This window comes from Seriola dumerili, unplaced genomic scaffold (assembly GCF_002260705.1).
Source record: "Seriola dumerili isolate Sdu_G_001 unplaced genomic scaffold, Sdu_1.0 BDQW01000191.1, whole genome shotgun sequence".
NCBI lineage: Eukaryota > Metazoa > Chordata > Actinopteri > Carangiformes > Carangidae > Seriola > Seriola dumerili.
In genome coordinates, this window is record NW_019174446.1 from 883,928 (window position 1) to 904,941 (window position 21,014).

Genomic DNA, 21,014 nt, shown 5'->3' on the forward strand with positions numbered 1-21,014 from the left:
CTCTCTCTGCGTCTCTGTCTCAAATGCAGGTTCAACTACAGGTCGACTCACCACCTCACCACCAACGGCTTCTATGAGTTCCTCAACTGGTTCGATGAAAGAGCCTGGTACCCTCTGGGTAGGATAGTAGGGGGAACGGTGAGTGTTTACTATGCCGAGTGTGTGTGTGAGTATTTGACTTGTGACGTTGGGGGAGGAGGGAGGATTGTGTGATTGATCAAAATCGTTTATCAATATATAGATTTGATATTATTAATGATAAAGGAAACACATTCAACATGTTTGTTACACCTCAAAGATGCACAGTGTGTTTTAGTGAGTGACACTGACTGTAAACATAACTCCTCAACTCATTTTAGGATCGAATCAACTCGAGGAGGGCTGGCAAAAATTGATTCTCCGATTCAAAGCTTCATTTGAATAATCCGATATCAATTCATAAAATTCCAAGATCAATCTTTTAATATGTCTTTTACAGTCTCCTGTGGATGTGTGGAGCTGTAACCACGGTAATCTCTAATCTGGTCACAGGAACATTGGTCCAGTGCTGTTGGAGTGCACCAGAATGACGCTCCGCTACTTTTTTCCTCCAAGCAATAAAACAAAATATCTGCAGTTCACATAATGCAGTTGAAATGAATATACATTTTTAAGCACTTGAAGATCCGATCATCACTAAAGTGTATGTCATGAAGAGAGCTAATAAAAACAAATAAAATTGTCATAGTTGTCAAATTGACATTTAAGGTGTATTGATTGATTTCCAAACGTCAATCATGCATTGAGTAACACACAAGAAAACATTCTACATGAAAAGACAGAAAACATCTTTTCATTCATCATTCACTCTTCTGGCAGTTTTTAAATTTTTGTTGTTTTTTTTTTTATCTGTCTAAACTGCTGGTCATGTTAAATAGAAAGTGTGTTAATGCAGCTGCTTTGGGGTCCACTTGTAACGTAAACATCAATATTTTTGATAATGAACAATTTTCAGCATTAGTTCTCTGAGAATCTCATTTGTATCAAAGCAAAATTGGTATTGTAACTGAAATATCTCTAACTGAATCGATATCAAATCAGGAGTCAAATTGAATCGGGAAATCAGTGGCAATACCTCTAACTCAATGTTTGTTTTTATTCTCAGCAATCATTGAGTTTTGATTATCAGTAAGTTGATGCTTCCTGCAGACACCATGCTAACAGGCTAACATTTAGGCAATGTTGTGTTATTTTGTTATGTTATGCTACACATGCTAGCTATTACACACTGAAACTAGAAGCTGTATTTAGTTGTATTTGCCTCATAATAAAAAATGAATATATATATATGCAAAGTGGAAAACAGATCCTGGTCTGGGCCCTGTCAGAGCAGACAGAGACCGCTGCAGGGGTTTGATCTGATGTTACCACAAGACGCTTGTTTGTGAACTTGGGTGCTGATGCTGGTGTTGGCACATTGGGACCACAGACTTTGTCTTAGTCAGTGGGAGTTGTTGTTTCCAATCTTCCTATCATTCTGCTGTTTTTCCAGCTTTAGAAATCTGAACTATTTCCACATCACCATTTTATCATCTATGTTGTATTTTTTTCATGAAAATTATCTACATCATTTTATTGCTCAGCTCTAGTCAGAACATTTTCTGCCTCAGTTCCATCCGTTTCTTTGTCCTTATTTCTCAAGAGTCACATTACTGTGATGAATCTTAAATCACTCTCAACTCCACATTGATTGTTGTGTTGGAAATACAGCAACGTTAGATTAGCTGTCAACAGAACTTTGGTTGTTGAGGTAATGATGCAGGCTAGTGGAAGCGCATTGTCTGTTTAATACCTTCGTGAGTTACCAAACAAGCTTGTAATGTGATTTTTTTTTTTTTTTTCTCCTAGTGTTGAGTTGCTCATTCAAACTGTTAATGATGGCGTTTTGCAGTCACAGCAGTGAAAAGATGCATGAAGCAGCATTTTCACTTGTTCAGGGCTCTCACCAGCTTTTCAGTATTGATGCGCTTCTCATCACATTAAATATAGATAAACATATAGAAGATTTTTTTAGTTCTCAGACTTAATTAATAACCCATGAGTTTTAAAACCTATGGAACATTAAACTACTGTGAAGAGAGCCTGAATGATGTTGCCTTCCTCTTCCTCCTCTGTTCCCCTCCTCCTGTAGGTGTATCCTGGCCTGATGGTCACAGCGGGCCTCATCCACTATGTACTCAACCTGCTGCACATCACCGTCCACATCCGTGACGTGTGTGTGTTCTTGGCCCCGGTGTTCAGTGGCCTGACCTCCATCTCCACCTTTCTGCTGACAAGGGAGCTGTGGAACCAGGGGGCAGGGCTGCTGGCAGCCTGCTTCATAGCCATCGTTCCCGGCTACATCTCCCGCTCTGTGGCTGGCTCCTTTGACAACGAAGGCATCGCCATCTTTGCCCTGCAGTTCACCTACTACCTCTGGGTATGCTTCCACTTTAGTTTTGTCCCTCCATTTTGTAGCTATTTATAACAGTTCTCCTTCCAGCCTTCACTGTCTGCTCTTTGTTAGGAGTTGAGGAAAAAGTTCAATAGTCAGACTGCAAAACAAAACTGATCGCATTCACACTGGTGGCCATTTTTGCAGAAATTCTTCTGTCACTATTTTTCTGGCTCTTGCATAAGAAAATCCAAGGTCTCCTTTCTCTGTTCTTCCCACAAAGCTGTGATTGGAACAGTTATTTTTTACAAATGGGGAAATGGTTATCAATAAATTTGGGAGGTAGTGTAGAGATTCAGAGGTCTTGAACTATATTAGCAGTGTCCCTCAGTTTCCCCCTTAGTTATTTAGGTTTTTCTGGCCCACAAATTCTTCTCTGATAAATCCCATTTACAGCAGCAGCAAATCCCATTTCTGGTGAACATGGTGGAGCATTTAGTAGTGAAAGAACCAGATATTTTGGTGTAAATAAAACCAGGGGCCAGTTTCAAAGATATTACAGACAAAGATATTTCAGACTGGTCTGTAGTGTTGGTCCACTCTCAGTTTGAATCATAGATTAATCTAATACAAGTCAGACTGTTTCACAAAAAAAAAGACTGACTCATTTTAAGACAAAAGAACAGGAGAACATGGCTCATCATTTGTGGTTTGCTAATACTGTTATTGAGACAGCAAATAGACAGGAAGGAGGTTTTAGAGACTGCAGCCATTTTTTTTTTTCCAAAAACAGTTTTTTTTTTTTGTTTTTTTTTCTCTTCACTAAACAGATACATTTAGACTAAGTCTATCTGAAGTGACTATTTGTTATATCAAAGCCACAGTCAAAGTCTGTCTTTGTGAAACTGGCCCCTGAGCTAAAGAGAGAGTGATTGTTTGACTTAAATTAATCAGGTGGCCTCATACATAGTAACCAAACCAAGTAACCAAAAAATCAATTAAGCAGCTTTAGAATGGAGGATAATTGATTTTTTTCCTGTTTGCAGTTAAAACATAATGTCAAACTAGATACAGGAAATGTTCTTTCTTCACATCTTCACATTCATACATGTGATTTTATAAAGGTCAATGTTAATCAAAGGTGTTTTCTAATGCAAAAATGTAATGCATACCACTAAGATTTAAATAAAGAATCCACTCTCCCAGGAATGAAGTGCTGAAGGAACTGTTAGTTGGTGGTATGAAGAGAAATGTCATAGTATGAGCTGATTTAAAGATGGAGATTAAGCATTTTTTCTGTTCCTTGGCATTTTAAACAAATTCTTAATAGATCATCATGAATAACACATGTACATACACAGGACTGCAGACCAGGGACATGCCAGGGCAGATATACAGAACAACTTTAATAATAGTGTCCAGTGAAAGCATCTCCTCTCCTCTTTTCTTTCACTTTTATAGTCCCAGCCCACTCCCAAAACTGGATGTATATTTGACTGTGTGTGTGCGCGCGTGTTATTGGTTAATGCTGTCCTATGTAAACTGCAGGTGAAGTCAGTGAAAACGGGATCAGTCTTCTGGGCTATCGGATGCTGCCTGTCCTATTTCTACATGGTGAGAACGCACAAATATTTTGCATTCATTTTCTAAGTTGACTTTAAAACAAACCCAAATGATAACACCAAACTGAACCCAAATCTGTGTGAATAATTTTTGGCACTGACCTTGTGTAGGACGCAGAGGAGAACACATGATGCCTCCTCAGGAAACAGTGTCCTCAAGCAATGTTTCTCTTTTTTATGAGAGGGAGAATGCAGCTGTGCAACAGTGATGATTCTGTCACAACCAACAATTTCAGCAGTAATGAATCAAACTTTGATCACTCTTATAGCACCTCAGATAATACACACATTAATTCATTCCTCCATCGTCAAGTGATGCAAAAACAGGCTGGATTCATTCAAATTGTTGGTTTATTTATTTTATGTATATTTATATTGTTACCAGCAGGTGACATTACAGAAGAAACATTCTCCAACAGTAAGGATACATAAATTAACAAGAGGTGCGGTCTGGACAGTGGAAGCTCACAGTCTTGTTGAATCTTTCTATTGCCAGCATAAACTGTGACAGATAACTCAGTTACCTACGCATTTTTTTATTGTTAAATATTTGAAACAGTACCTATCACAGAACTACAACATGCCGTCATAATTCCTACTCTGTGGCTCTGATTGATGTAAAACAGTAGCTGTCCTGCTCCTCGCTGAATGTCAATGTAGGACACTTCATAAATTAGTTTAAAGACTTGCTCTGAGTTAGTTGTGTTTTTAGTCCTCAGTTAACTGTCATCATTCCTAGGAGTGAGTGAGACACTTCATAAGTATGGTCCATCCATTAGCTGTACCACTTGATGAATGATTTCAACACCTCACGCTGTAAATTGTGCGTCTTCTTCACTCGCAGACACTATGAGACACATGAATCTTGAAAAGAGGTGCATGTGTGTGTGTCTGCTGTTCTGAACATGCACGTACCTTTTGAGGGTTTAGGGAGCAATAACATAATCTGAATAGTTCACATCATAATGATTTCCTAGCTCTCAGGTGGGCCGTGCAGCTTTGCACCCTGCCTCTTATTGTTGCCCGTCTCATTATGAATGTGTGTTTGTGAACGTGTCATGAAAAAGAGAAAACACAGCCGCCCTTCTGTTCCTAGCCCACAGGAACTCGTGGGCTGGTTACACTACTGATTATCTACTGCAGTTGAAAGCATTGCACAGATTCAGCAGGGATCAAAATCCCTTTGTGACAAGAAGCAGTAAACTTTCTCTTGTTTGCGTGCATACATGTGTGAGCAGTGGAGCACCATCTGTTATTGTAAAAGTTTTAAATTAAATAAAAAATGCTCTTACTAAATCTGTTGTTTGTTTCACAGGTTTCAGCTTGGGGAGGTTACGTGTTCATCATCAACCTTATTCCTCTCCATGTGTTCGTCCTGCTGCTCATGCAGCGCTTTAGTAGGAGAGTCTACATAGGTGAGATGCAGCACACACATAAAAATGCATACTTTATTTATGTTCACATTAATCCAATGGCATAAACACAGATTTCCTTTCCCTCCAGTGTGTAACATCCAGGATAAACAGACAACATGAAGGGGCTAACTGAACAGTCAACAGCTACACATACATAAAACTGTGCTTTGACAGGCACGCACACTGATTTGGGGATACCACACTGCTTGTCTCAAGTTGCTTGTTATTCTTTGTCATATCTTCACTGTATAAACACTGTTACTGCTGATTAATAACAATCATTAGCAGCTGCTGTTGTGTCTGCAATGAGACAGATATGAGGTTTACACAAATCCCCTAGAGAAGGGCAGAAGGGAGACATGATAAAAGTAGAGAGATGAAGAGTAGAAACGCAGGCAGGAAACAAAAGAGAAGAGAAAAACAAGATTAAAGCCTCTTCCCATCAAAGAGCCTCGTTGCACATTCGGAACTCGCCTCGCTGATCATGCATCAAGTCCTGACCCCAGGCTCGCAGCTCGCTTCTGCTGCCACAACACTATACCATTGTTTCAGATACAAATCAATAGCCCATACATACCATACCTGTTCATAACCCTGTGGAAATGATGACATATCAAGATATAGAAAGTTACACAACTGGGAGATGTCCACTTGGTAAGAAAGCTATGAAATGTGGAATCAAACAGAACCCATACTGAGGAACTCAGGACAAGTACAGTGAAGGAAGAGAAGGTTGAGATGAGGCAGGGTGATGTGTGTTCTGCATCCTCCAATAGGATCATTGGTAAAATGAATAAATGAGCATCTTTCATCCTCCAGCTACACAGTAACTGACCACTCGCCATGTTCTGATGCACACCTTGTACTGTGATTTGGAGTCCAGTCTGTCAATGTAATAATAAATCACTGTAGAAAACATTACAGAATGGACATAAAATAATAACAATCAACATAAAGATAAGTAAATGAATAAATAATCCACTTGGTTTTATCCTGCAGTTGCAGAGGCTGTGTCTGTAACCTCCGCCTACTTAAGGCTACTGTTTAAAATTCTGACTGATACAGACACAAAGTTCTTAAACCGATTCAGTTTGGACCGCTGAGCTCTGCATCATCTGCCTGATGGTAACACAGTACGCACTGGTCAAAAAGAGACTGAAGATTGTAGTGTTTTGAAATGACACAAGTGCACATGAATTAGGTAAATAACATAAAAAGAATTGTTTTCTTCATTTTTGTCCCATTGGTTTCTTGGGATTCAGGGTGGGGGGGTGTCTCTTGCTGCACTCAAGTTGACTGTCTGCATTGTCATTTGCAGTCTCCTGCAGCCCTCTTGTGGTGGCCTCTCTCTGCATTTTCAGATGGACTCTGGTTAAAAGTAGAATGAATAATTGATAAGTGAAGTTTTCTTCAGATTTGGCACATTAACATTAACATTCACTTGGACTCAAGGATGAACTGGTTAGAATTTGACTCTCTTTGTCACTGCAACTGTCTGTGGTCACCACATGTAAAACCATTCCCGTTTTGGGGGTTGTCTTGCTTTTGCCTTTCCATTGCACCTGTTGTCACTTTCATTTGCACCAAAACAGGTGAAACAGATTCACAATCGCTTGTGCTTCCTAAATGGACAGATTGATATCCCTGAAGTTTAAGTGACTTGGTGTTATATTGTGATGATTATGTGCTCCCTTCATTTTTTTGAGATGTGTACTTAGATCATCCCAAATGTTTCCAGCAATTTTTAAACATGGAGAAATCTGTGATTTTAGTCATAACAGTCCGTTTCATTTGGTCGCCTTTGCACATGCGTCATCTCAGGTTGGGAAATCCTAAATACTCAATCCAACGTTGGTTATCAACTTTTACATCTCTTACTTAGTAACTGACGCTAGACTTCTCATGTCATCTCACTTAGGTATTTTTTATAGCCATTTTCTCACTGAAAACGACAAAAAATGGCCACTTCATTCTGAAAATCTCAATAAACACAAAACGCATTTCTCAATTACGCCACAACCAGGAAAGCCCCATGTCACTGGGACAGCCTTTCCAAAGCTCGTTGTCGTTGCTTGGCTAACTGCAGGATCATGGCCTGGGAGAAATCACCTGGACTCTCTCCCACCCATCCAGGTCTTGTTCCAGAAATGTTGCTTGAGCAGGGCCACGAGGGGACTCCACCCACCCTTCCCACAAACTGTTTCTCCCTCTATTTCTGGCAAATGGCACCACAGCATAGCGACCAGAGCTAAGAGGCTCTGTAAGAGTTGTTGGACCAAATGAATTCATTGGATTTATTGTTGGCTCTTTTTTGTCTTTTCATGGAATTTGTTGAAGAAATAAGAAAAATTGAGAAAATATCACCAGTCTCATAATTTCAAGAAGGTTTTACAGTAGGATACACATTTGGGGGTATGCTTGATAGTAGGTTTAAATGTACTCACATGTACTGTATCACTGTAAGTAGTAATTTGTGTGTAACTGGTTTTAACTGGTTGATGTCTCTCTGCAGCCTATAGTACCTTCTACATCATCGGCCTGGTGCTGTCCATGCAGATCCCCTTTGTGGGCTTTCAGCCGATCAGGACCAGTGAACACATGGCTGCAGCAGGTCAGTAATCAGTCACCTGGGTTTTTGGTGGGAAAGTGGAAAAGCATTATTGTTACTACTTAAAACAAGATTTAATCTGTACTGCTCTCACAGTACAGATGGAAGGATTAATTTAACATTTAACCACATGGACATCTGTTATGAGATTAAACCCTTAAATACAGTCTGTGTGTGAGCCCTCAAACCATGATGCATGATGCATGATTCACCTGAGACAGTTCTTACAATGTCAGCACCCACAGCAGCTTAGCATGTGTCAGTATTACCACTGAGGCTGGCTTATGCAGAGAAACACAAGGCCACACCGCTTTGACATGAGTAGTAGTAGTTTTAAAAACGTTCTTCTAATCTCACAAGGAGACCTGAACCCCTCTGGCTGTATCTCTGCAGGTGTGTTTGTGCTGCTTCAGGTTTATGCCTTCCTGCAGTACCTGAAGGACCGACTGACCAGGCAGGAGTTTCAGACTCTGTTCTTCTTGGGAGTCTCTCTGGCTGCTGGAGTGGTTTTCCTCTCCGTCATCTACCTGACGTACACAGGTTGGTTCACATTGTCCTTTAGACAGTTGGTCGACCGAACAGCTGTCAGGAAAAATAATTATTCAAACCTTATAATGAACTGGCCACATTTTTATTTCTTTTATGGCAGAATTGCACTTGATACCACATAGTTACTGTGCACACAGATGTCGGTAGAACTAGTCACTTCATTCCACATTCAATCAGTTGGAGGACTTTCCCTACAAATCAAAGGCAAATAGTTTTTTAATGTACTTGTAAGTAAGTTCTTCCTGAGTCCACATGGTGTGTGTGTTTCACCCTCAGGGTACATTGCTCCATGGAGTGGGCGCTTCTACTCTCTCTGGGATACTGGGTAAGTCATCATAATTAATGTGCTGTACTTTTGCACTGGATTTAAAGCACCTGCTCACAGCGCTGATAAATAATTTCATTTAAATTACATACAGTAGCACAAAAACTTATAAATCTGTTAAACTGAAGGAGATCGAAAGTGGTGGGGTGGGAGTAAGTTTCATGGAAGATTTAATCCACGCTTTGATTTAACAGGAAGTCTAATTAATTCAGATATAGTCTGAATCTGCAGAGGGGAATCATTTATTTTTCAAGCACCACTCTCCTCTTCTAGGCAGATCTAACAGACAAATTAGATATATAAACAATACTGTAGATTTTTCCTCTCTTCAGCTGCCAAAATGTTTTTATGGTCAAGCAGTGAGTCAGTCAGCCCTTCACTCAGCCCCATCATAAAATCCTAAACAGATAATGCCCCCACCCCCCCCTCCCAGATCTGGGCTTACAGTGAACTGCCTGACTGCAGCATCAGCTGTAAAACTCTTAAAACTCTCTCTCTCTCTGTGTGTGTGTGTGTGTGTGTGTACACACACGCCTGGGCATTTTTTAAAAAAGGAACTTGGGTTTTGCTGCAGTGCAGTAAAAGGAATGAGGTCATCGTCTGACCCAAGATAACTGACATCAGCTGACTTTATTTTTTTTAACATCTCAGCTGTCTGATCAATAAGATCATAAAGCTGTCAATAAATGATTCAAGTACAAATTCATTAAAAACAAAATAAACTATTATCTTGAAAAAATTGTTGTTTGGTACCAATTGTTATTATAAAGATGTCTTTTTTTCTCTTCCTTTGCCTAACCATACTTCTCTCTGTCCTCCATGTTATCCACAGCTATGCTAAGATCCACATTCCCATTATAGCATCAGTGTCTGAACACCAGCCCACCACCTGGGTGTCCTTCTTCTTTGACCTTCACATCCTCGTGTGCACCTTCCCAGCAGGCCTCTGGTTCTGTGTGAAGAACATCAATGATGAACGCGTGTTTGGTAAGAGCTTTGTCATGGAATAAGGACTTTTTTCGAGCATCATCACTACAATACCGTGTCTAACACAACAAGGATGAAGGTTTTCACTAGTGTTGTTTTTATAAATGTCCCTCAAGTCAAAGATGGATTGATTAATATGATATGAGAGCAAAACAGAGACCTTTTGACAAATGTTCATAATTTCTTCTTTTTTGTTAACTCAATTTCACATCTTAGTATAAAACGTTACTTGGATCTCATCCACTATCTTGAGCCGCAGTGATTGGCTGAGCAGCATCATGTGACGGGTGCTGTAAAGGCTAGAAAAGCTGTGCCAGTTTTAAGTAGAAACGCTCCATCAAAATGTAATAATTTTCTTAATAATTCCAGACCTGGACTGTGATCTGCCTATTACTGACCACGGATATAGATACAGATTAGATCAGTTTGCTAGAGCTGAATTATAATATACATATCCCTCCCTAAGATTAGGAAAAAAAAGGAGAGGAAAACATAATTCAGAAGGGTGATAGATGCCTTGAATACATTCCTTTCCTTTGTTTATTTGATTGGCCTTAAGACACCATCTGAACTCTTGTCAGATAATTTGATGTTATTGAAGTGATTCATTCTCTCATTCAACTTTTCTTGTTTCTTCAAAGAGAATAAAATTTTCTCTAGTTCCAAATGTTTAATTGAATCTCATTAGATTCAAATGTGTGGGTGCAGTTTTAGTAAAATCAGTCTTCGTGCTAAAATCGTGCTGACAAATGATACCATATCATGTTCCATGTTGTATCTTACTATGTTAGAATCTACAGTTCCTAGAACCACTGATCTAAATCAGTATGCCCATGCAAAATTGTTGAAAAGGTCTGAAAAATATTTCTCCAGTATTTTTGATTTCCTCAGGCGGCTCCAAAATGCAGGATCTATTTCTGGAAATATCTTATTGAGCTTTTGCTTAGACCAGTGTAAAGGATGTATTATCTTAGATTGAAGGAGGCCATGTCTTGCACATACTCCACATCTCTGAATTTGCTCTAGGGCTGTCTGCCACTGCTCCTCTGTAATCTCCCCACCCAAATCATCCTGCCAGGCTGATTTCAAGTGTTCCATAGTCGTACTTGTCCACTGAGACAGTTTCTCGTATGTATTTGATATATCCTTTCTTATGAGGATCTCGTAGAATGAGCTACTCATTTCTATTAATATTGTCAAAACAAATATGTTCATGCTAGAATCACTGGTGCTATTTGTTTTTTATGTGATGTTTTAAATGAATTATTCATGTGCAACTACAAACCTCTTGGTTTAATGACTTCCTGTGATATCAGTAGCAGTTGAAAATGAGTCTGTTTGTGTGAGTCTCATTGTCATGTTCATGAAACCAACTAGAGACGACTCTTGCTTTGTGACATGGTGCATTATTATGCTGGAAGGAGCCATTAGAAGATGGTGAATTCATTTCTAAAGTTGCTAAAATATATTCAATTATTCCTGGAGTAACATACATTTCTGTCAGTGGCATTATATTTATATCTTATGACTTTTTCCACCTTTATTCAAAATGTATCATATAGCATCATATATTTGCACCTCTCTGAAAGCTTTCACAAAAATAGGCCATTTTGAGCTGAGATTTTTATGTTTATCTCCGAGCTGTCTACCTGTTGCTTTGAGTGCTGATCTCAGCTCAGCTGAAAACACTCCATTAATACAGATACTCATGCACAGATGTTGTTTTGTCTGTGTTCCCACCTGCCAGTGAGTTCTAGGCTGCGGTCGAAAAGTCTAAATCTCCTCTGTAACCACCTCTCCTCCACCTCGATGGAAAACGTCCTGAGGTCAAGGAGAGCTGTGAAGGAGAATTCATAAAGACTTAGGAAAAACCTGACTGCACTTACTCTAGGATTTTTTATTTAAACTAACTTTATTTATAACACTTGGATGATAAATTCTTCTTTCCTAACCACTAACACAAAACAAACAGGATTGAAATGTTTAAAAAAGATAAATGAAAGAAATATACAAATAGAGAAAGTTGAGCCATTGAAATAATAATTAAATAGAAATGAGGAACTGAGCAAGAGACCAGAATAAATTATATTCAGACAAGTTTATATTTTACTGGCATAGGAGCTTTTGATATTTCTATACATTTCTTAAGTAGAGAAAATTTATTTAAGTGCTTTACACGATGGGAGGGGATTTAGTGAAACAACATTAATGTATCGGCTGTAGTATTTTGTTATAATGATGACGTTTCTCTGTTGTTTCTACATAAATGTGTCTCTGCTGTGGTCAAACTGCAACGGTGCATCACTTTAAATGTTGCTGCAGCAAGGAATTGTAGGACGGCATTTTCTCCTTCCCTTTCATAAAGGAAGGTCCAGTGTTTCCTAGGCTAAAGGAGATAAGATAGGAAGCACTGAAGCTCCTTTCCTCATCATGTAGAGAAGTGGAGCAGCTCTGATCATGGTGCTGCTCAGATACTTCAGCTCATTTCACTCAGTTTGGAACCTTTTAATAAGAAAAATATGAAAAGGGATTCATGTGTTTCCATTCACTGCCATTGTACCTGTGATGTGACTCGACAGTGTTAAATTAAGGTAACTTCCTTTCCTCTCTCTCTCTGTGCTCTCCTCACACCAGTGGCCTTGTACGCCATAAGCGCTGTGTATTTTGCCGGCGTGATGGTGCGTTTGATGCTGACTCTGACTCCAGTGGTGTGCATGCTGTCAGCTGTGGCTTTCTCCAGTGTCTTTGAACACTACCTGGGCGACGACATGAAGAGACAGAGTCCGCCTGCGGAGGACAGCAGCGACGAGGACGACAGGAAAAACGCCAGCAACCTCTATGACAAGGTTATCAGACTCATTACTCGCCTCTCCTTCCTGAGGGACACCAGATGCTACTGATGTTCAGTGTTTTGTCATCCTTTTGCTGCTTTTCCTCCAAATCAATACACTTGGAATAATGCATTACTAACCTATCACAGGTCAAAGGCCATGTTGATTCTCTCAGTGGGGACAATCAACAGTCTTCTAGTACATTAACAGCTCATTTAACCCCTTTAACCCCCCCCCCCCGCAGGCCGGTAAGGTACGTAAACACGTATCTGAGCCGGAGAAAGCTGAGGAGGGCCTGGGCCCCAACATCAAGTCTATAGTCACCATGCTGATGTTGATGCTGCTTATGATGTTTGCTGTTCACTGCACCTGGGTCACCAGCAACGCCTACTCCAGCCCCAGTGTAGTACTGGCATCTTACAACCACGACGGGTGAGAATAATACACAGTGTGCATTTCTCACACTGTACTTATTTTAACGTAGGCTTATTCCTATGTATGTATGTATGTATGCACTTTACAGCTGTGTTAGGGGAAATTATACAGTAAAAAAATCAGAGTCAGCCTTGCTATAAGGAAATATGTAATATTACAAGATAGGGATAAAAACATGATGGGACATTCGTACTTGTGACTGAGCCCTGGAAATACATGTTACTTAGAGAAGAGGCTCTTCCTCTGGGGCGGAGGCAGAAATCTGAGACAGATATCATAAGACCTTGGTATGTTAAACACACACTATGAACGTGGATAGATACCATTGGATGGAAGTGTGAGAAGGTTTTTTATAATTTGAGTGAACTGACAGCTTAATACACAGTGGTGCAGGTTTCACTGAGGGGCTTTGCTGTTATATTGCAAATATTTCACATATTTTTACACCGTTTACTTGTGTTTCTGTTTTTGTGTTTTTATTTTATTATCTTGAGTAATTTGTTTGCATGTGTTGTTTTTTTTGTTATTTTATCCTTGTGAAGTGCTTTATTATCTCTGATTTTGACAAGTGCTTTATAAATAACCTTTTATTATTATTAATCATATCACTACTGTCAGCTAATGCCTACTGTGTAATGCCCTAGTCTGTATCTAATATTAATACTCTGAACTTTTTCTACCAGCTCCCGTAACATCCTGGATGACTTCAGAGAGGCTTACTATTGGCTGAGGCAGAACACAGATGAGCACGCCAGAGTGATGTCCTGGTGGGACTACGGCTACCAGATAGCAGGCATGGCAAACAGAACCACGCTGGTCGACAACAACACATGGAACAACAGTCACATAGCACTGGTGAGAGCTGCTGCTTTTGATGGGAGGGAAGGGCCCTTGTCCTATCACAGCAACCATAGAGTGCCATCATACAATCTGGCCAATTAAATATGTTACACCAGAAATTACTTAAAGAAAAAAAATAAGTAAAAAGAAAGAATGAATGAATGGGAGTGAAATCTTTAAATAACCTTGTAATGAACAGGTGAACTCAGTCAGTTAAATGAGGGGTGGTAAGAGTGAAAACAAGAGCCAGTCAGTGATAAGGAAAGGAAGTGAGGTAGATGAAGAAAGGAAGAGGAAAATGAAAGAAAACGGGCTCCTTCGCTACAATCACATAATATTATTCTGGCAGTTTTACTGAATTGGAATTAACTGTCAACTACCATATCTCTATGTACAGGTGGGCAAAGCCATGTCATCTAATGAGACTGCAGCCTATGAAATCATGAGGTCACTGGATGTCGACTATGTCCTCATCATCTTCGGTGGCGTGATTGGCTACTCAGGCGATGACATCAACAAGTTCCTGTGGATGGTGCGCATCGCGGAGGGGGAGCACCCCAGGGACATCAGGGTGAGAGAAGTCACACACACTGTGTTTCAGTCACTTCACTGAGTAACGAAAAGAAGGTGAAGGTTCAAGCACTTTTCAGATATGAACTGGAAGCTGGAAGCTGCCTGCAATGCTGAATTCATATCATTTTTTTTTAAATTCTATATTTTGGGGCAGCAGTTTATTACAAAAGATACAACAGGAAAACACACTTTACTTTCCTAGCCGTCCACAGTTTTTCAAAATTGAAGAACTTTGTATAGTTTGTGAGGGGTAAAGTGTGCACACAAGAACAGTGGAAAGTATGTCTGAGGGGGATCTGGAAGAAAATATAATAAAATTAAGAATGAGGTCAGAGTAAAATAACAATACAGGGTCAATTATTTAATACTTCTACAAAATCTGCCCTTAAGGGTCTTATTACATATTTGATCCCCTGGTCCATACTTTAATAAATTCAGTTTTCTTCAGGTAATATTTTCCATGACATAAAAGTCACTTAGTAAATCTATCCACTCCTGTATTGCTGGGGTTCAGGAAGTAACTGGCGCCTTGTGAACGATGATGACGAGCAGGAATCAAAATACCAAACGAGTTCATCTGATCGTCTTGTCTGAAAATCCCTAATCCTAAAAACAGAGTGGAAAATTGCAATGGCAGATCAGTGTCAAATATACTTTAGTGTTTTGTGAAACTTGGCCCAGAAGGTCCAAACCACTGGACAGTTTTCATATCATTTTTTAATATCCTCTCTGGGATTTCAAATAAAATGTGCTGTAAGATGTTTGGCTCCAAAATAAAATCACAGCTCAATGTTTGTGTCATTTCACTTATTTCTCCTCGTCTCACCTCTTCATCCAGGAAAGTGACTACTTCACCCCCCAGGGAGAGTTCAGAGTGGACAAAGCCGGCTCCCCCACCCTCCTCAACTGCCTTATGTACAAAATGTCTTATTACCGCTTTGGAGAGATGCAGGTTTGTCAGTATTGATAATTCTTGTGCAGAACATTCCTCTCACACAGTAAAATTGTTGATTTAAATGACACTGTAATCACACTTGGCTTAACAAAATAGTGTCAAACAGGAATAATAACTTTTATCTCTTTTCATGTCTGTCAAGTTGGACTTCAGGACACCACCTGGGTTTGACCGGACACGTAACGCCGAGATCGGCAACAAGGACATCAAGCTGAAACACCTGGAGGAAGCCTTCACCTCAGAGCACTGGCTGGTCAGGATTTATAAAGTCAAGAACCTGGAAAACAGAGACCGTTTGGAGCACAAGCTGCGAAGCACTGACACCATTAAGCAGAAGTACACCTCCAAAAAGGTAAGTTGGTTTCATTGTCAGCCACTGGACTCTGGTCAAAAGGCCAAGTCGTGTTTTCTTCGTCTCCACGTCTGCATGTCTCTGAGGGTCTGCACTGGTCTCTGTGACGGAAATGTCCTCACCCTTGTGTCTTGTGGACTTGGGCAGAAGATGACATTTACGTCACAAAGACACAATGCTGACGGAAGACTGTCCGCACTACAATGTGCTAGACTTGTGCTGGTCACTCATTTTGTGCATCATGTGTATGTACTGTTTATTTCTCATCCCTGGTGCTGCTCTTGTTAAATGGTTGTACCGCACACACTGTTTTCTTTGTTTGACTTTTTCATGTCGTTCAACCAAACACAACAAACAAAGGAAGTCCTCAGGCCTCCTTTCTAGTGCACAAGAGTGGAATGTGTCTGCGTACACACACCCCCGATTGTAGTAAGAGCTGAAGCACGTCAGCTATCTACAACTGTCCGAGGGCAAGTGGAAAGCATTAACTGGCAACACTGGCAGCAGTTTACGCAAAAAAAAGAAAAATAAACTCATACATGTGGGTTTGTTTTACGGTATCCACACACAGAAGTTTATCCAAACAAAATGTAAAGTGAGAATTTGCAGTCTGAAACCATCCCATGACTCACTGACCAGCTGCTGGTGAATGAAAAAATCAGTGGTGTTCAAAACCAGATGTGGTGCTTCTTTTGTAGCTGTAACCTCATTTTACATATGAGGACACACTAAACAGTTATCCTTAATGTGCTGCTAGGCTAACTGGGCAGTGTGACTCCAGTAGCGATGTAAACAAATCTCAATACATTATTATTATCAGCTTCCTGCAACAGTCCATCCCTGAAAACCACCATCAACCACAAGTGTAACTACATGTACATTCAGGAGTGTCCATCCAGCCAGCCCACAGGAAACTGTTAGAATGTCAAAGGCCGTCTGTCATCAGCTTGTTACTGAAACTGAAAGCTTTTGCCCTCTGCTGGGCAACACTGAAAATACACCACACCTTTTAACTCTGTTTTTGGGTTGTGGTTTGGTTTTAATGGGACATGAAACACAGCTCGCAACTCTTCAAAAAGCTAATTTAATTATGACAGTTGCAGGAAAGTAAATGCACATAAATGTTTGTTGTATTTCACCTTTTTTCTCTTTTCTTCATTCCTTTTTTGCATTTAAAACAAGGGATGCCTCACTTAATCGGCCGCCGATCATGATCAGCCGATTTTCATTAAAAATACTTGATTGGTAGATCGGCAAGTAATGCTCCTAGTCACCGATCACCTTAAAATCGATCACCTCTGGTTAATACTCTGGTGTCTGTGGCTGTGTGGTGTAGTCCCGCCTCCCACTTTGTTCACTGCGCTGGTGTATGACAGGCCACCAAAAACAAAACATGTCGGCCGTGTGGAACTTTTACAAAGTGTGTGAGACTGATATAATGCTAACTTATTCACTGGTTGCAGCCATGATTTGGTCGCCCCTTTTTTAAATATAGCCTATTTCTTCATGAAGGAGGCTCTGAGGATTCTTCTTCTTTAATTATGTTTAACAAAAATGTAAAATTATAGCACTAGATTTCAGTCATGAGGTACAATAACATTCATGATTTTTGTAAAAGCATACTAACCTAGAAAACCTGTTACTGAATCAAGTTTCAGAGCGACAGAGACACACAGCGTCGCGGTAACCATAGTAACTCATTCACACACCTTACTGCGTGCACACGGCCCGAGAGGAGCAGCCCAATGGGAATAAATGGCAATGACAGATTTATGGATACTTCTCACTTTGCCCCAATGGTCTGAAGAACTCTCTGTTTCTCTGTCTTGTCTTACCGTGCGCTGTCAGCGTCTTATATCACACAGCGACCTTAAACTCACCACGGAGCAAAATGAAAGCGCCTGCAGTACGGCGCAGTTTAGCTGTGGGACTTTCTTGTCAGTGGTTAAAAGATCCAATTCTATTTTCATCATTCATTTCCACCCGGACCATTAGCAGTTACACAGATTTTTTTCAGACTTATATTTTTTCTTCTTTGAATGTAGGTTAAAAAAAAATATTATTTGATTTAAGTAGATATATGGTTAAAATATTTCATTGTTAATACTTTGTTAGTGGCTCAACTTACACAGGTAAGGGAGTATAAAAGACTCATTTCTAATAACTTCTGCTGTAGGGCTTTATATGGTTTGGTTTAAATCTGGGTGCAGATATGTTTGTGACATTATCTTAAGTCTTACAGTCTTACTTAAGATGTAATTGAGAACATTTTATTAACACACTGAAATATAAGTGGTTACTATAGAGCTTGATTTTTACTGGCCTGTGCTTTTGGTGGTTTGTCCCTCTGCAGACGGCCAAGAGGAAGCGGGGATACATCAAGAACAAGCTGCCCCTCAAGAAGGGCAAGAAACTGACCACAAGGTCTTTATAGAAACCCCACCACCAACAGAGGCACGCTGTGGACGAGAGAGAGGAAAAATCTTTAAACACAGAACTTTCAACAAAAACACGCCGCAACAGTAAAATACATCTATCAAGATGAATAAGGAACAAAAAGAGGCTCCCCCCGACATCTGCCATCCTGAGCGTCCGTACCTGGAGGCTGGAAATGTGACCATCATCTAGGAGAATGCCTTTAACCCCAGCTGACCTATGACCTGATGAGCAGGGTGAAGCAGGCGGAAAACAGGAGGTGTCGGCCAGTCTGAGATCCTCCCCACTGGTTTTAACCTGAGGAACTGTGACCTTTTTTGATTTGCTTTTTCTTTTTGTACTTGAAGATGCTGTGAGTGACAGGTGGGAGAGAGAGCAAGAGAGATTACATGTCTTTAATCCAGGGACTTAGATTGGGACTGCTCTATGCATCATTCAGACTGACACACACAATAACACACTGTTTTACCATGTTACAAAACCAGAGCTGAGCTGAGACCTGCTCAAACTGAGACAAAGGGTGATTGTAGGATGATTTAAATGTTTTTTGTCTTGAATTCTCACACTTGATAAATATGTTTGATGGAGAAGGAGAAAGAAAAAAAAAAAAAAATGTACCTGCCCACACCCGGCTTCTCTAGTTTGAACCAGCTGTGATTCAGTGATTTGATTCTGTGCTGTCAATTGATCAGATCACAGTGAGCACATATCTGATGAGTAGTCTCCTTTAATGTATTTAATTTTCTTTTACACTCTCCTCAGAATCCATTACCAACAGAGAAATGCATGTACACATAATGTGCCAACAAAGAGAAGCCACCGTGCTTCCAACCTCATACCGCTGCACTGACAGGATGTATTATTTTAGAACCAGACTGCAGTAAAGGATAATTCCTGTTTGTTAAAACTGGTATTTGATTTTCATAGTTTGTCTGTGTGTAATAACACTGTGCTCTCCATTGCTGAGGCCTGGGAACATGGCGGCAGGAAGTGTGCGCAGTTAGTTAGACTGGCTGTAAACAAACTTAGTAAAACTTACTTGGGTGACACAGTTTACAGACACTTCCTGGCTCAGCTTTGACCCACTGTATACACACACACACACACACACACACACACACACACACACACACACACACACACACACACACACACACACACACACACAGTTCTCTAAAATGAGGGATCATTCCCAACATTTCAGGTATACTCACTTTCAGTTTTGGCACCAAGTAAAGGAAAGGGGTCTTCCAGTAAATAAATCAGTGCAGCAGAGGCTGAAATATATCCTGACTTTTATTTTGTAGTATGGGCCAATCTCTAAAAACTCCTACGACTGTAGAGCATCTCTCATTAGATTCTCCTCCCCTCCTAAATACTCACTTCTTTCAAACTCTATGGCCTGCATTTAAAAATGTAAAGTCTCTCAAGCACAAACCAAAACGACCCTCAATGTCAGGGTTATTTTTCTCCATAGAAGACATTATACAACGGTTTTCACAGGCGGAGTCGTCCTCCTTGTGCTTGAGTAAACTGAACTTGTGTTTCCCTTTTTTAAAGTGGTTTAAGTGATCTGGCCAAACTTTTCTGATCACCTGAGTGCTCGACCACGACGACCTCTTACCAGTAGAAATGACCAAAACTATGAAAATAACACCCAAATTGTAATAAACCAGAATTATCTTTTAAGATGCGTAAATGATTCTGTAACTGTAACATCATCATCAACATCATTGAACCACACTGGACTCCAAACAATACAGAGAGCTCTGATCATCGATGTTTCGCTGCAGCTCAGTGGCTACAACATTGATTTATCTTTGTTTAAGATGCTTCAGGGAAGCCGGACCGAGAACCAAGGTCTACGTTTTATCAGTTAATGGTGATTAGTGAATGAACAGGATGCAGGTTCGTGACTTTCAGAGGGTTAAAACAACCATCACACATTAGTGTTTGTTTTTTTTTGTAATTGGCTGAATTTCTACTGTTTTAATTTGTAGTTTCTATCATGCATCCAGTGACATAACATTGTCAGCAGTTCCTTCTGTAAACCAACCTTCTCTATAGCTGAATCCACCTTATTCTGTTTCTTGAAGATGTTCTAATAAACATATCCATCCTGCATGAGCTGACTGTGATTCTGTTGTGAGCTTTAGTGAGAAGAACACCATGGTAAGACAATCCAGGTGGTGAGGGTGGCGTCGGCCTTGAGGAGAAATAAAGCTCCACACAGTCAGTGAGTTTATTTATTACATGGACATTGGAGGATGTGATGACTAAGGGTAGCATCCGATCACAAAGTGCAAGGATTTTTATTTTGTTTAGATTTTTTTTTTTAGGTTTTTTCCATCAATTGTAATGGTCTTAATGCAGGTATGAGGATGAAACATGCCTTTTTGAATAAAGGGGTTGAAGTAACGCTGTGTTTTCATTTCATTCATAATAGACCTTTCCCACAGTTGGTTTTCAGTGCCAATTATCCCACTACAATTATGGAGCAGGAATATCACAGGAAAAGTAGTAAAGCATTTCCTTAATTTCATATTTTAATAGGCATTAAAAATAGGAATTGAAAAAGAATATATAAATGAGCTATTAATCCATCAGTAAATACTGGAGATTTAAAAATGGATTTACAAAAACAGCATAAAACATTTAAACCCTTTGTAAAAT

The 21,014-nt window shown here is 39.9% G+C and overlaps 1 protein-coding gene across 1 annotated transcript in view; it reads left to right on the forward strand.

Moving 5' to 3' along the window:
• LOC111227695 (dolichyl-diphosphooligosaccharide--protein glycosyltransferase subunit STT3B-like) overlaps positions 1–20,463 on the forward strand; it is a 37,258-nt gene extending 16,795 nt beyond the window's left edge. Inside the window, exons 2-16 of the mRNA XM_022753334.1 lie at positions 30–138; positions 2,171–2,458; positions 3,962–4,027; positions 5,351–5,450; positions 7,963–8,061; positions 8,452–8,598; positions 8,884–8,932; positions 9,765–9,919; positions 12,554–12,765; positions 12,995–13,182; positions 13,869–14,040; positions 14,423–14,596; positions 15,437–15,550; positions 15,696–15,905; positions 18,259–20,463. Coding sequence (XP_022609055.1) covers positions 30–138; positions 2,171–2,458; positions 3,962–4,027; positions 5,351–5,450; positions 7,963–8,061; positions 8,452–8,598; positions 8,884–8,932; positions 9,765–9,919; positions 12,554–12,765; positions 12,995–13,182; positions 13,869–14,040; positions 14,423–14,596; positions 15,437–15,550; positions 15,696–15,905; positions 18,259–18,339 — 2,164 coding nt within the window. The 3' untranslated portion in view covers positions 18,340–20,463. The remainder of the gene's footprint in view (positions 1–29; positions 139–2,170; positions 2,459–3,961; positions 4,028–5,350; positions 5,451–7,962; positions 8,062–8,451; positions 8,599–8,883; positions 8,933–9,764; positions 9,920–12,553; positions 12,766–12,994; positions 13,183–13,868; positions 14,041–14,422; positions 14,597–15,436; positions 15,551–15,695; positions 15,906–18,258) is intronic.
• Positions 20,464–21,014: the final 551 nt, after the last annotated feature.